We start from the raw sequence: 14,992 nt of genomic DNA, 5'->3' as shown, positions 1-14,992 counted from the left end.
CACTAACAAGAGATACTGATTTTCCTTGCAAATGTTGCTTGTGTTCGCAGATCATTATAGGTTTTACATCAGTAGCATATTGCTTCCTCTGTTGGAGAAGGAAGGTGCTGCTCAGAGAGCAGCCAATATGACTGAAAGGATCTCAGATTCCATGCAGGACAAGGAGGGCACAGGGAGAAGATGTGATACACACATCTTACGTGACTGCTCTGCAGAGTTGCATGGATTTCACAGCACCTGACAACCCTCCTAAGACTACCTGGTGGCCAGCTCTGCTTTAGAGGTGGCCTCTCCAAGACTGCCAGCAAATCTGCCTTTTCAGATAAGCTGTATCTTTCTTTGCAATGCCTGGTTAAAAAAAAAGAGATTTTTTTTAACATAAGCCTCTCCAGCGCTGTCAGGGTTTCCTGATGTGCAATCCATCCTCCTCTCCTGACTGCTGGGGAGCTGTGTGCAGGGATGAAGACCTGTGCACTGCCGAAACCTGTGCAAGGATGGAGAAACTGGGACCAGAAAGCAGCAGGCCAGAGAGAAGGTAAGTATGTGATGGGAGCTGTCTGTGGCAGCTCTCTGCTTCGGAGGCAGATCAAACCTGGGTTGGCTGGGGAAACACCATCAGACATAGCTATAAGGAAAACAACAGCTTGACTGTATTAATAGTAACAGCTTAATTCATAAAAGATATTTGATAAATATTGTCTGTGGCCTGTGTTTCCTCCTGACTGGGTTGTTTATGAGAAAGAAGGAAATTTATTACAAGGAAATTGGGTAAAATGAAAATCATGATTTCTCTGCTGCACCATGCATCCCTGTAAGAACACAGGTAAGCATTTTCAAATCAATTGAAAGGTACCACCTTAAAAGTTATCCCCAATATTTTTAATTCCTCCAGCTTGTTATTTGTCCTATAGATGATTCAAGCTTTCTTTCTGTTTTTGTCTGGTAGCATCATCCCTCACAAAGCCCCTGTTAAGGCAACAAGTAGGAGGCATATGATGGCAACCCTTACTTAGAGTATAATCTGTTCTTAAAACAATTTTTTAGAGTTTTCATATTAAAAGCTCTGAAATTAGACTGGGCATTAAGTAAGATGGAGCAAGCCTTATGACAGAGTTAGTGTGGACTCCGCTAAGTAGAATCACTCCTCTCTCCTCCCCCTGACCTTCAGGTCTCCTCCTTAATGGATTAAGTACATATTCCCACTGTAATTTTTATACACGTGTTGAAGCACATACCCCAATATGACATCTCACTTCCTTTCTCTTTTACAGCATCCCTACAGAGACAATTATGGGCATTTGCTTGCAGACCAGTCACCCTCTGCTATGAACACTGCAGCGGGAGGCCCCATTTGGGAGCTAAGACCCATCTTCTGCCTGCTTATTCCAGCCACACCAATGCACACGGAATAAACCAGCATGACCACCAGCATTGTGTCAGGCTGGAAATCATTAAAACATTTGAAAGAGCACCTTCATTTTAATTCCAAGATTTTTCAAGTGCTCCAATCTTTGAACAAAAATTAGCTTATGCTATCTCATGTTTGTGTCAGACCATAGGCGATGATGTGTTACCTAAAAATGAATTTTTTTTTTCCCAATTTTGGTACCTGATGCAGCAAGTATAGTACTTTTCATCTTTAGGACAGTGGACAGGTGGCATAGGCAGCCAGAGCATGACCCTTGAGGAGAAGATCAAATCTGACCAACTAGAGTGAGGACAACTCTGACTTCCTTTGCTGAAACTTTTGATTTTTGGGAAGACAAATGAACTGACTTTGTGACTGTATGTTCTATTCAAAAAGTACCTTCACCACTAAAACCTTAGTATATTTGCAAACTCTTATTTTTCTTTCAAGCTAACCTCTCCTGCATAATAGACACCACATGTCTCTGCCTATCTGTATTCTTGCCCTGACCTTGGCATGACAGCCAACTGTACATCCTCACCGAGTTCTGAAGCCAAACCAGTTCAGGACAGCAGATATAGGGAAAATGGCATGTTCACATGCAGGCCTTAAGTGATAAAATGCTGATGATACCCAACACAGTAGCTGGATACAGCCAAGGATTTTTAACAGATTTTTCTTCCCCTGCTCTCCTATTTCTAGTTCTGCGGCAGACTTCCTGAGATTAGAAGGAGAAAGAAGAGGCAGAATTGCCTGCACTATTCAAAATGAGTGCGCGCTAGGAATTCACATAAATGCATTGCAATGCCTTCTGTTTGATCATCTGGTATTTTCCTAGTACCACCCATTATTTTCTTTGTTTCCTGATTGCTCCTGTGGAAGCTGATATTTTCAAAGAATCATATCTTATGAGCTGGAATCATTTCCTAAATGGCACTATATATCAAAGATATCATAGTGTATAAAATTAGATTTCTTTTTACTAGCTGTATCTGATTTTTTATTTATTATTATTATTTTTGCTATTTTATTGCCCAGTCATTCAATCTCATGGTGTCCTTCTGCAACTCTTTGCAGCTTTTGTCTTTAGTCTCAAGCCTAAGTAGCTTAGTATTGTCAGTGCATTCTGTCCCTGACTTTCCAAATTCATTTCCAGAACATATATCAATTCACTGAGCAGTAGAGAACTAGTTTTTAATATATTTAATTTATAATATTTTAATTAGTCTTCCATAATTATCCCTTCTTTCTCATTCTCCTTTCTGTATGGACACTTGGAATGAGATGTTGCTAAAAGCCCTTTGAAAATTTAAACTTTATTTGCCAGATCATCTTGACATACATGCTCAGAGATTCTTCCAAAGACCTGTAATAGATTTCATGGCTGTGTATCCAATACATGTATTCTTTCATTATGGTTTATGTCAATTGGCAAGGTACAACCATCAATTCTGTTGAATCTCTACAGAAACCTCACACACAGGTGTAGTGGCTTTTTTAATTTGATTTTGTGTGTTTGTGTGCGTGTTAGAATTTTTTTCTTTCTTCAAATTTAACAGCATGGAAAGTCTGCTAAGCACTTCAACAGCAAACACAGATAAAAACCTCGGTATCTATTCTGGTCTATTCTTCCAGAAGGGTTCCTTTACACCTTGACCATTTAGTCACCCTTTGACAACTATCAGAGGCAGTACTGTACTGTACTGAGAGCTAGTAGCAGAAACAAATTCAGCTTCATCAAATCATGGGGATATAGTATTACTCCTGTTTAGTGCTTGGCAGTTCTAATATCTAGTCTTCCTGTTACACAGTAAACATTCTTCTGGATTTGTCTGTTTTTATTAAAGAGTGCTAAGAAAACATTTTGAAATTAAAAGTCTTACCAGTTTTCCACTGCAAGTCAACTTTTCCAATCTACACAGCTTAAACAAGGAGCAGAGCAAGAGATGACTCAGTCATCATCTGTAAATGACTCTATGATTGATAAGAAAAAAATAAAATACCATATTATGTCTTCAAGCTAGCTGAAAACAGAAAACATGATGTTGAAGACAAATGAATCCAGACTAAATACAAAGTCTCTCCTTCATAATGATGTTTATTGACTACTAGGATGGATTAAAACACGTAGACTTTAGTTATTCAAGACATTTCTCAAGTCTTGATTTGTTTGTAAGAGATCCCACCATAGCTGAGACAGAATTACTAGGCTTATTCCTGATGTAAATGAGCAACAATTTTACCCCTGTTTTGCAGATCTAGTTACACACATTTGGTTTCATCAGCCTCAAAACATGTGATACTATGATAAAGTATGTCTACTCAATATCTCATTTGTATCAGTGTCACTTTGGCTTTAATGCCATAACAAAGAAATCCTCTTGCATGCATAAATTAATATGCTCCTACTTTAAAATTTCTTATAAGCAATATGACTGATGTTTTATGAACACTGAAAGACTCAAATATTTTGAATCATTTACCTGAAGAAAAGTCTGTGTTCTAACTTTTTTTTATGGCAACTGCTGGCAAATACAAATTTTGTAGATGAATCCCCCAAAGTAGAATATAATAGTAATAAAAAAACAGAGCAAGATTTTGAAACAAAGGCTGAGAAAGGAGGGTAGAATAAAACTGGTGAGTGAGATTAAGTAAGCTTAGCTCTAATCTCACTCAGGGTCACCTCTGTAGGGAAATATACTGGCATCTCTCTCTTGGTGTAATTATGCTGCTACAGTTAGACTATTATAAATTATTTTGTTTCCAAAGCAACATATCAGGAGTAATTCTATTGAAACCAATGATGTAAGGACTACAAGAATCAATTCACCATATCCAGTTGTCTCTGGATGCTGAATTACTGATTTTTTTTCTAGGAAAAACAATGGAAATAAAAGATTGACATAAATCCAGTAGTAATAAGACAAAAATGACTATGATTCTATGATCAGCTTATGTTTAAAGCAGTCTATTTTGAAAAGAGAAAGGAGGTCTGGAGCAATTTGTCATCTTTATTGACTTACTCCAAACATTCAGGAAACACCAGCTGTTTGTATTTGCAAAATATGTCTTCACACTGAGTACGCCAAGCATCGGCAGGGGTTTGGTGCCCTCTCACGTTTTGTACAAGCAACTTCACTGATTGCAAACACTTCTTGGTGACAGATCACTTGAGAAGGCATCTCAGGTCACGAATTTTAAAGAAAGTGTCAACTAAGACAACTGACTGCTTAATGCTTCAAAAAGATTCATAACCACTTTCACAGAGGCAGTGAACTTACAGCAACAAGGAGACCCACAGACATACCTGTGTACCCTCCCCTTCAACTTTTATTGAGGTGGTTCAGCTTCACTGATCTGATCTCGCACAGCACAAACCTGATTCAGGCTTCTTTTGTTTTGGCCAGACAAATATTGTTAATAAATTGCCCACTATGAGAACAGAAAAACACGCATAAAAAAAGGCTGTTTATCATCACAGAAAAATCATGATTAATGAGGCACTGGCACAGGTTGCCCAGAGATGTTGTGGATGACCCATCTCTGGGAATGTCCAAGGTGAGGTTGGATGGGATGTTGAACACCCTGATTTAGTGGAAGGTTCCCTGCTCATGGCAGAGGGGTTGGAACCAGATGGTCCTGAAGGTCTCTTCCAATTAAAACTATTCTATCATTCTGTGAAGAGGAGACTGTGATCTGGTCTTACCTAATGGGAACATCATCCAGTTAACAGCTGTGGTACTTCCTTAAAGAAAAGGGTCAATTAAAAAAAAATTCTGCAAAATTCGAGACATCAAAATATAGATTATTCCTATTTCCATTAATTCAATACTCCAGTGCTTACTGCTTACACCTCAAAGTTAGCACTTACTACCTAAGACTAGATTTCTGGGGTGTTCTAGCAATCAGCTTAGGTTTTCTTCCTTGGCTAGGTAACACTGGAGTATGTTATTTTTCTTCTTGTGCAAGTATTTCTAACTCATAGAGAAGTCATTTCTTGACCTTCTAAAAAATCAACACTGTTTAGTAAATATTTTCTGAAAATAAAACCCAATTTGTCATAAGACGTGTTTTGTGAGTTTCTTTTTAATTTCCCTATTAGCATCATAAAGGTATACAGTTTAAATATTTCTTTAAACTTGGCTCTTATGTAATTCATCATCCCATTTTACTAATTACTCAGAGGGAAACATATGAGAGATATTTATGTGTCTGTTTTGATACATAAATTAGAATACAAAAGAGATTGGCCACAGAAATAGTAACATACAAAGACAACATGGAATTTTAGATTACATTTGAATGTTGGTATCAGAAATTATTAAATACCTTACTAAAGTGCTGAGGGCCCCATACTTAGAAAAGTAATCCATTGCAATGGAGTGTATTGATATTAGTACAGAAATAAAGCACCCAAAACTTTAATAATGGGAAATTCTCAATTTATTTTATCAAATTATCCTACTGTGCATTTTTTCAGAAATCAGTTTCAAGATGATACATAAGAAAACCTTCACAGAATTAGCAAGTTAGTGCACAAAATAATTTTCTGGTCACAGACGGAGACAAAAAAGAGTCTACCATTTCATACTAGTTAATAATGAGCATCCCTTGTCTCTTGTTATCACAGATACCCATATGCCTAGTGGTAAGGCACATTTTGGCACCATAGCCTATTTCAGTAAAGCCAGACAAAACTGGATGAAAGTTCTCCATTTGTAGGGGCTGCAAAAGCCCATGTAAAAAAAGAGCTGAGAGCAGATCCATGGAGCAAACAGAAGCTTGTAGAATTATCTGTCAGCATCCAAAAGTGCATTATTGCTTGACTGAATACAGAAGCAGGTTCCCAGAGAGCACTGAGTTCTGTTTCAAATGGATATGACAAAGGAAAAATAAATAAGGAGAGGATCTGATGAGGAAGGATGGATATACTTGGACCCCTTACACCACCGAGATATGCTCAAATATTGTGATATTACAGTAAAATTTAAGAAAATAAATCCACCTTGTGTAGGCAAGAAATAGCTAAATTACACATAGAGCAGAGATCCCTGAGCTAGTGGAAAACTAGTTAGAAAATCCACACGACACACTGTGTGGACATATCCACCTAGGTCTAGAGGAAGTGCTGCTACTTTTTCAGCAAATAAATATTGCTAACTAGCTCCCATTCAAGATCATGTGAGCGATGGACCATATGTGCTAGTGAATAACCCTGAAGTTCTGGTTCTCAGGCTTGTGTGAGGGCAGTCCCAGATGAGATCTGGTTTTGTTTTTGTGGATGCAGCCAACAACAAAGCATTCACATTTAGCGCATTAGTCTCAAATAGTACTAAAATCAGGCCATCAGGCTCCACTGCTGAGTTACTTTCCACAAAAAGTATGAATCTGACTTTTCTAGACAGATTTTCCATCTGCTGACTCACAGATTTGTGATCATAGATTGAAACCTGCCAAATTAAGAAGCATTTGCTTTTGATAACATTCACTGAAATGGGTATTTCTCATCAGCATAAGTCTGTTTCCCATATTCTTTTTCCATAGAAGTAGAAAAAAGATTGCCACTCTTAGCTGGTAATTAACATTAAAATAGTCCACACAGTAGAATAAGTGTGTGGAAATAGCAAAAATCCTCCCAAATGTTTTGAAGAGCTAGAAAATATGGAATGTAGATCCACAGCTTTACTCTGGTAATCAGTTATTCACTGTCTCATTTCTGCCATGCCATTTTCCCCATCCCACTTTTCCATACCCAGTTCCCTCTATGCTATAAAGTGAACTTAAAGTCTTCTAGTAACATGTAAAGAAAACAGAAACACTCTGGTCTGGGAATGGAGAGGAACAGCATTTTTTTTAGGACAGAGCTTGGAGACATCTGGTAGGATATAGGGTAAGAAACTTAACTCTAGACATTAATGGAGTTGATGAAATCTGAATTCTGGAAACAAAACAGTTAAAAATCCCCAAATTAAAATGGCTGCATTGCTGTTAAGTGACAGCGCTACAAATAAATTGGAAGAAAATCATATGTCTCCCAGTCCCTACTGCTGATTAAGACCTTCCTAGCAAATTGCAATTTGTTTTTCTTGAGGAACTTAAAATAACTTGAATGTCAATATGTTCCCCTGTGAAAGCTTACAGAACAGAAAATTCATGCTGATATAAATCAAATCAGGTTAAGAACTGATTTAATTAAGAATCAGTACTTGGCTGCTGTGCACAGACTTTTACTTGAGCCAAAGTGCCTAATATCAGTTTAACTTAAGCTTATTACAGACTTCACCATTTTAGCTAGATCTGAAAACAGATTTCAATACTTAATGTCATTAACCACCTAGGCCAGATGCAAGTGGCATCTGACACCATACTGACACCAATATCCAGCAGCATCTAATTTAACATCATTATGCATCCTTGTGTTGGACAGTATCAGCACAATGATTAAAAAAAAAAAGTGAAGAAACATTGAAATGAGGTCCTCTCCTCCCAGGAAATAATTTATACAATTTCTTTCAGACAGTTCTGACCATTTAACAACATATACAGGCTAGGTAGAGGAGTCCCAAGATGACTCCATGCATTTAAGAACAACAGTTGTGTTTATAAAGTTTTATATAATAAAATTGAAATGCTTTCCATTTTTCAATTGCAACAAAAGCAAAAGCCACCATAGCATTACTAAAACAAGTCGAAGTACTTCTCCAGAACTGCAGAACAGAACAGGGCAGATTCTTAGCTGTAAGGTTCTGGGAGCACAATGTTCTGTGCTTGTCTAAGGAAACATAAGCCAAAAAAACCTCCAGGAAATGTGATCATAGGTTTTATACGTCACACAGCTTGTGCCATGGCAGTTGTGGGAAACCATCATCTTAAGGGTACAAATTTTTGTACTTGCTGGGCTCCAATCTCTGCAACATAGATTGCTCCACTCTTCATGTCCACATCCACAAGGTGTGGTTTGGTTTCATCTGCCAGCTGGACTGTATGGACCATAACACAGTCCCCAATAGCGCCAACTGGTGGTGCTACCAAGATTGCTAACCGGTTGATATTCAGCTGAGCTACAATCAGGTACTTGTAATCCGCAGTAAATCTGTGAAAGACAAACATATTTTTGAATTATGGATGCCATATGACATCATTTTGACACAAGCATGCACTTTTATACTAACAAAAACTCCTTAATAGTCACATCTTTGAAGGCTATGACAGACAAAATGCAATAAAACATTGAGAATTAACTTCTAAGTCTTGCTCTTCATATGGCTTCTCGTTGAGACAGATTATGGTACAGAAAACTCATTCAAGACAATCTTTCTGCCTGTAAAAGCTGCACCAGTAAAGTTAATAACACACAACAACTTTAAAATGAAGTTCCCAATCCTGCATTTAAATCCATGGGGCTTGTTACAAAGTCAGGATTTCCCTGTCAAGATACAACTGTGCAGATCTTTGCATATGAATAGGGCCCAGCACCCTATTAAACTGGTTAACTCCTTGTCATCAGGGTTTAAATATCAACATTTTAATTCACCAGTATGAGTACACCTTATTTATGTAATTGCATGTGTCTAGAGGAACTGTTCAACAATACCTGACAGAATAGGGTCCATCTTCTGAAAAACAGCTGCTCCAAGACCCAAGCCATTCTCCTGTGACTTTATCAAAAACTTGGATTCTTTTGTTGTCTCTGTCTGCAACCCATACCTGTTAAGAAATAAAATCTTGGCTGTTCACAAATAGAACAAAGCAAATGCATTAGTTTCTTATAAGAGCAAGTTCCCTGTAGTAAAAATGTACCTTGGAAGAATGTACCTTCCCATTCAAAAGTAAATCAGTAGATATGACTTCCAGATATAAATCAAAACTGGCCCATAGTTAACATACATGAATTATTTCATACTAGTTTAACAGAGAAATTGGTGCCTCCTCTTCATTTTTGTGGCTATGATATAGATATGTTTGATAGGATTTTTTTCCCCCCACTGTGAGGACATATTCCCATATTTTTAATTCTAAAGATCTGTCTAAAGGCCTGTCACCCACCAAAAATTTTTTTTTCAATGGTAGTCTCACTTCATGATCCAGGTCCGTGATGACTGCATCTGCAAGCACTCTTGATATGCCTAATACTACTACAAATATTGAGCAATTTAAACACTTAGAGCACCTTCAGTTTGTTTTGTCTTATCAGTTTTGCGGAGCTTGTCTCTGTCCCACCCTATGCTAACTGGGTTCACAAACATTGTAAGCCAGCAAATACCACTAGACAGTTCCAGTGAAGGCACCTTTTGTACAACAATCATTGAAGTTTTAACTGTTGACAATGCATCAGTCTGGTAAGTAAACTTCACGACTTTTCTGGGGTATCACTGAAAAGGGAGCAATGAACAAGATGACCTGATATTTTTCATCACTATTTTTAAATGAAACACTACTACAGCATTCTCTTACATTTCTTAGGAATTAACAATTATTTTTTAACATAGGTTGATCATCAACACTATGCTGGCAACAAAATCATAGCCCATCGCAGTTGCTGTCTTGTAGTGAATAAACTCAGTTACCCTTCAGCATAAAGTGACCATGTCCCTCCTGTTTTCTCTCCCACTCTGCCAGTTTTGGCAGAGTAGTGATTTTTATATACATTTCTTATTGTGACTGAGATAGCATCAGCAGAATTAGCTCAAACCAGTCATGTTTTAGTGAAGCTATCTTATTTTCACTGAAACAGAATAACAAGAGGCTGCGTAATTTGTCTATAAGAATGGCAGAGCAAAGCCAGACTACAATTAATATCTGGCAGAATTGGTCTCTTGGAATGCCTTGAGCTGCATGGAAAAAAAGAGTGATGTCCACAATGTAGCTAGAGCCTCACTATCATCTTAAACTCATTTGGAATTTCCAAATATGAAATTAAAGCCCCCTGACGTGTAAGTGCTTGGGTAGATACTTATTACAGAACAGAGTTCTCTGTTACTCTCACAATGGCAACCTGTTACAAACTGCAGGGGAAACAGTTGTTGCATGGACATTGACAATGTGACTGATCAGAATCCTTGTGTTAACCTTGGAGTCAGCTATACCGGGAGAATCTGCAGTGGGAAACTTCAGCTCATGACTAGCACAATGAAAACTGTAACCTCCATAAAATGACACAGATCCCAACAGTTCAAATAAAGAAGAAATAGTTTGTTTTGTTCAAATACATGTAAATGGGTCTGATGAAAGAAAAAATAATTTTCTTTTACTCTTTACCCGTCCAAAAGCATCCAATGTTACACTGTGAGGAATCTTGAACTGACCGATGCCAGTCCCGTTTATTCCAGTCAGCCATATCTCTTTGTAATCTAAACAGTGAGCACGATGAAAAATAAAAGTAAAAAAATCACATTGAGAAAACAACAAATAAAGCATCTTTAAGTCATTCCCTTGCAAAATTATTTTGAGTAATTTGTAAAAGGTGAAATTTCTAAACTTTTTAAACACAGTAGTCCTGATACATAAAACCAAGAAATACTGGAACTACTACAGTGACTACTGGATTATTATTAGTGGTTTCAGGACTACAGTTACAGAAATGTAACCACTAGTACATTTCTGCCATAGTCTAAGATTCTGTTAAGCACTGAACTAAAAAAAAAAGGAAAAAGAAAAGGTGGCTGATTATGCTATTAATTTCTTTACTAAATTGATTTTTTATATTTGTTACCTGGCAGTTCTGGGTTTTAACAATTCACCATTTTGCAAACCAGTTATTAGGAAACTATCTGCTTTATGACAGAACAAAGGAGAAAAAGTAGCTCCTCCACTAATTCCAACCATAGGCATGTGCAGACTCCGCACTCACTGCTCTAAATGGGGTATATGAGCAAGCTAATTAGAATCACAGAACAATTTAAGTATAAAAGATCTCCAGACACCGCCTGGTCCAAGCTGCTCCTCAAGCAGAACTACTCTTGGTAACAAATTCAATTCTGAAATTAGATCAGGTTCCTCATAACTCATAACTTTCCAGCATCTCCAAGAATGGAGAATGCATACCATCTCTAGGCAAAATATGCACTGTCTAACCAGCCTCACTGTGAATATTTTTTTCCAAAAATTGAATTGGAATTCACCCCTCTTGCATCTTTTGCTTAGTGTTCTTCGTTTCTTCACTGTGCATCAACAAGAAACATGTGGCTCTGTCTTCTCTATAGCCCATTACTGACTTGAAGACAGCAATAAGAATCCCCCTTAGCTTTCTCTCTTAAAGACTGGACAAACTCACACTCTCAGCCTCTTCTCATAAATGATTAGGAGATTTTTCCTGAAGTGACAAGCAATAAAACAGGATCTGATTCAACAAGCTCTTCTAACTAATGTTAAATGACAGTTCTACCTATTCCTTGTTTAAAAGTATTCCCAAGCTGTGTTATTTAAAATTCAATTTTCAACAGGCAACTACTTTGACAGTTCATTTTTCCATACCATTGGATAGTTTGATCAATCTGTTATTCATTCCTCCATCTCCATCCACAACATAGATATCTCCATTTTCCTCCACAAAGATCTCTGCTGGTTGATCAAATTGCAGGGGAATCAAACTTGAACCAGCATTTCCTGGTGTGCCCAAGACCTGCATAAGTTTACCCAATGGGCTATACTGTTTCACAGTGTGTCCGTATTTCCCTGAATTAAAGAAAAAAAAAGTGTCAAAATATCTTAACCAAACAAAATGTAAGTATTAAAACCAATCGCAAAGATTAAAAATCTCCTGATACTCACAAGTGATATTAATTCATCAAACAGTCAAAATTCTGTAGTGAGATTATGACTGTAAATCCATAGGATACAACAATATTCATTAATTGTATTAAGGTCGCTAAACCTAGAACAGACAATTGGTCTAGCCAGAATTTGTGATTTTTTTTCCTGATACTTCTGGATGGCAGCAGGGAGGAGTGCTTACTGAGCTCAGCAGCTCTAAGCAGACACACAGCACAAATCATGAAACTTTGGAGTGTTTTGTGCAGCACCCGGGAAGTTTGTTCACAGCAAGAAAAGCACAAATCTGTCTCAGAACTGTTTGAGAGATTTAAATGAATGAGTTGTTTAAAGCAAAATCTTCAGTATTAACATTTTCTTCCCCACCTAATACTTCTCATATCACCACCATGCATACCTGTTCCGACATCTGTGATCCATACTGAACTATCTGTTGCAGTGTTCCATACAAAGATACCATGAGGCATTTCAACTGTATTATTCCAGGAGTAAAGAAAATAGCCTTCCTCTGAGAACACAAGTACTTTTGGCACGTTGTCTCCCCTCTGAAAAGGCAAAAAAAGATCTAAAGAAAACATATTAAGCAAGTAATCATATTTTTTAAATTATTCTTTGTGAAGTTTTTGCAATGTTTCATGAATCATAAGAATCTCCTGAGTTGATTGTCTACTAGACCTCTTTTTCCATCTAGAAAAGGAAAGAGAGAGAAGGGTCTAAGGTTAGCATGAAAAACCTTCCACTCAGCCTGGACTTTCACTTTAAATCACATAAGAATCCAACTTTCAGAGCAGCTAAGCACCTGCAGCTATCTTGGCCTTCATTTTGAAATGTGATTTTATGTTCCTGCAGAAAAATATGGCCAGTATAACACAGGCATGAAAAATTGTAACTGTGCTTATTAGCTGCATGTCACTCAAGTATTCATACTGTGCTTTACAATTAATTCCCTCCACTTATCCATGGCCTAGAGATACCGATGCATGGAACTGGGTAGAGGAAATAATTTAACTCAGTTACTGTAACCGGTTGAAAGAGCTATGTCGTTTTGATTTTATGGGACAAGGCCTGAAGGAGTGGAAGATTCAGTTGCCACAGAATCACATTTTCCCTTGCAGCTAAGGGAAGAAGCCGCTGTAACTCAGTGAAGTTGGATCATGCATTCATACCACAGAAATTTAATGCTTTTTTTTAAAAAAAAGCTCAAACAAATATGGTACCAGAACTGCTTTAAAAAATAGATATAGCAGAGACATCTATACTTATATTTTCTCTGATTTTGATACAAAAATTATTCATATATACATTTAAACATACACATATACATCCTAATCTAAACCTTTACAGGTAAAAATACATCAGAAAGAGAGAAATAAATGTTTCCACTCACTTGTCCTACATAGACCAAACCATGAAGAGAGTCAACAGCAACACAAAATGTTTGGCCAGTGAAGTCTTCTGGAGTTTTAGGCCAGCCTATGTCTAGCTTGTACATCTGCTGCTGTTCCCTCCAAGGAGAGAAGTAATCATATGCTTTTAAAACCTGAAATTACAAAATAAATATCTAGTAGTAATCAAATTCCATGATGGTGGGATCAAAGAAAATAGCAGTTGAAAGTAACTGTGTGCTGAAGTACCATAAATTCACTTATTCAATTTATATTAACAAAACAGATAAGCAGAAGTAGGCTTGCTGCTAGAGGTTTGGATTGCAAATGGGAAAGCTTCAACAAACTGAAAAATAGCTAATGAGTCCTTTGGACTGGGGAGCTCTGGAATTAGAAGGCAAAACACACATGCTGAAATTTCTTACATCAAAGTTGCTATTAGATATTTGTATCTGTAAATCACACTCCAGAATGAGGAAAAGAGTGGAGAAGGTTCCAAATGCAACAGACTCAACAGCCACTTCAAGAAGACATGAAAATAACAAAAAGAAAAGATCAGAATTAAGGGGAAAAAACAGGTCAAGAAAGAAAAACTACATCTTGGAAATTGGGAAGCATAAAACACCAGGAACGGCCAGACTCAGGTCCATTTATGCATTTTAAAGGATAATGGAAAAAAATAATCTTTCACATTTTTGTTCTATTTTTCCAACAAAAGAGAGGAAGCTAAGCACTGCTGCAAGATAAATGCTGAAACGGAGAGCTCAGTCCAGAGCTAAGAAGTACCCTGGGTGACCCCGAAGGCCCACGGCCACCTGGCATTCCTGCTCCTCGCCTTGCCAGGAACAGTGGTGCACTGATGACAGAACTGCGGACAGACAGACTGGGCTGCCATGGAGGAAAACCATGAGTAATCCAGCAGGGAGAAAACCCGACAGCAGCAATAAGTGGGAAGTCATTCACCCACACATTACTTTTTCCTCCCTCGAGCGCAGCAAACTGCCTGGAAACCCCTGAAAAGGATCGCTCGGCACCCCCGCCCTGCCTCACGTCAGCTGCCAGCCGGGCGGGAGAGTCACAGGGACGAGGAGAGTCCTCGAGTCCTCGAGTCCTGGGGCCCCGGCCGGCCCCCCGCCCCCCTCGCCGCAGCCCCTCCCCGCTCCCCGCTCCCCGCCGTAGTCGGAGGCCCCGGCACGGAGCCCCGGGTGGCCGCGGCGCACCTGGGAGGCGCCGAGCAGAGCAAGCAGGGCCAGCAACCTCCCCGCCATGGCAGCGCCGGAGCCGCAGCCCCTCCCTCCTCCCGGGGGCCGGGCCGGTTGCCATGGCGGCCACGTGGGCGCCGCCCCGCCCGGCCCGGCCCCGCGGCCGCTGCTCCCCGCGCCGTGCCGGCCCCGGGCCCAGGGCGGCGCCGAGGGGGCGGCTCACAGTG

The 14,992-nt window shown here is 38.8% G+C and overlaps 1 protein-coding gene across 1 annotated transcript; it reads right to left on the bottom strand.

Moving 5' to 3' along the window:
- Positions 1 to 5,828: 5,828 nt before the first annotated feature.
- NHLRC3 (NHL repeat containing 3) lies at positions 5,829 to 14,904 on the bottom strand. The gene is made up of 7 exons (XM_051780516.1): positions 14,784 to 14,904; positions 13,566 to 13,718; positions 12,576 to 12,723; positions 11,882 to 12,082; positions 10,667 to 10,758; positions 9,003 to 9,115; positions 5,829 to 8,501 (listed from the first exon to the last, which is right to left on the bottom strand). The coding sequence occupies exons 1-7, from the start codon at positions 14,829 to 14,831 to the stop codon at positions 8,273 to 8,275; spliced, it is 984 nt and encodes a 327-aa protein (XP_051636476.1). The 5' UTR covers positions 14,832 to 14,904; the 3' UTR covers positions 5,829 to 8,272.
- Between the last annotated feature and the right edge of the window lie 88 nt (positions 14,905 to 14,992).

This window comes from Manacus candei, unplaced genomic scaffold (genome assembly GCF_025592945.1).
Source record: "Manacus candei isolate 608988 ecotype Guabito, Panama unplaced genomic scaffold, ASM2559294v1 h1tg000014l, whole genome shotgun sequence".
In the NCBI taxonomy this organism is placed as follows: Eukaryota; Metazoa; Chordata; class Aves; order Passeriformes; family Pipridae; genus Manacus; species Manacus candei.
The sequence above is the reverse complement of the archived record's forward strand: the minus strand, read 5'-3'. Positions and strand labels throughout refer to the sequence as shown.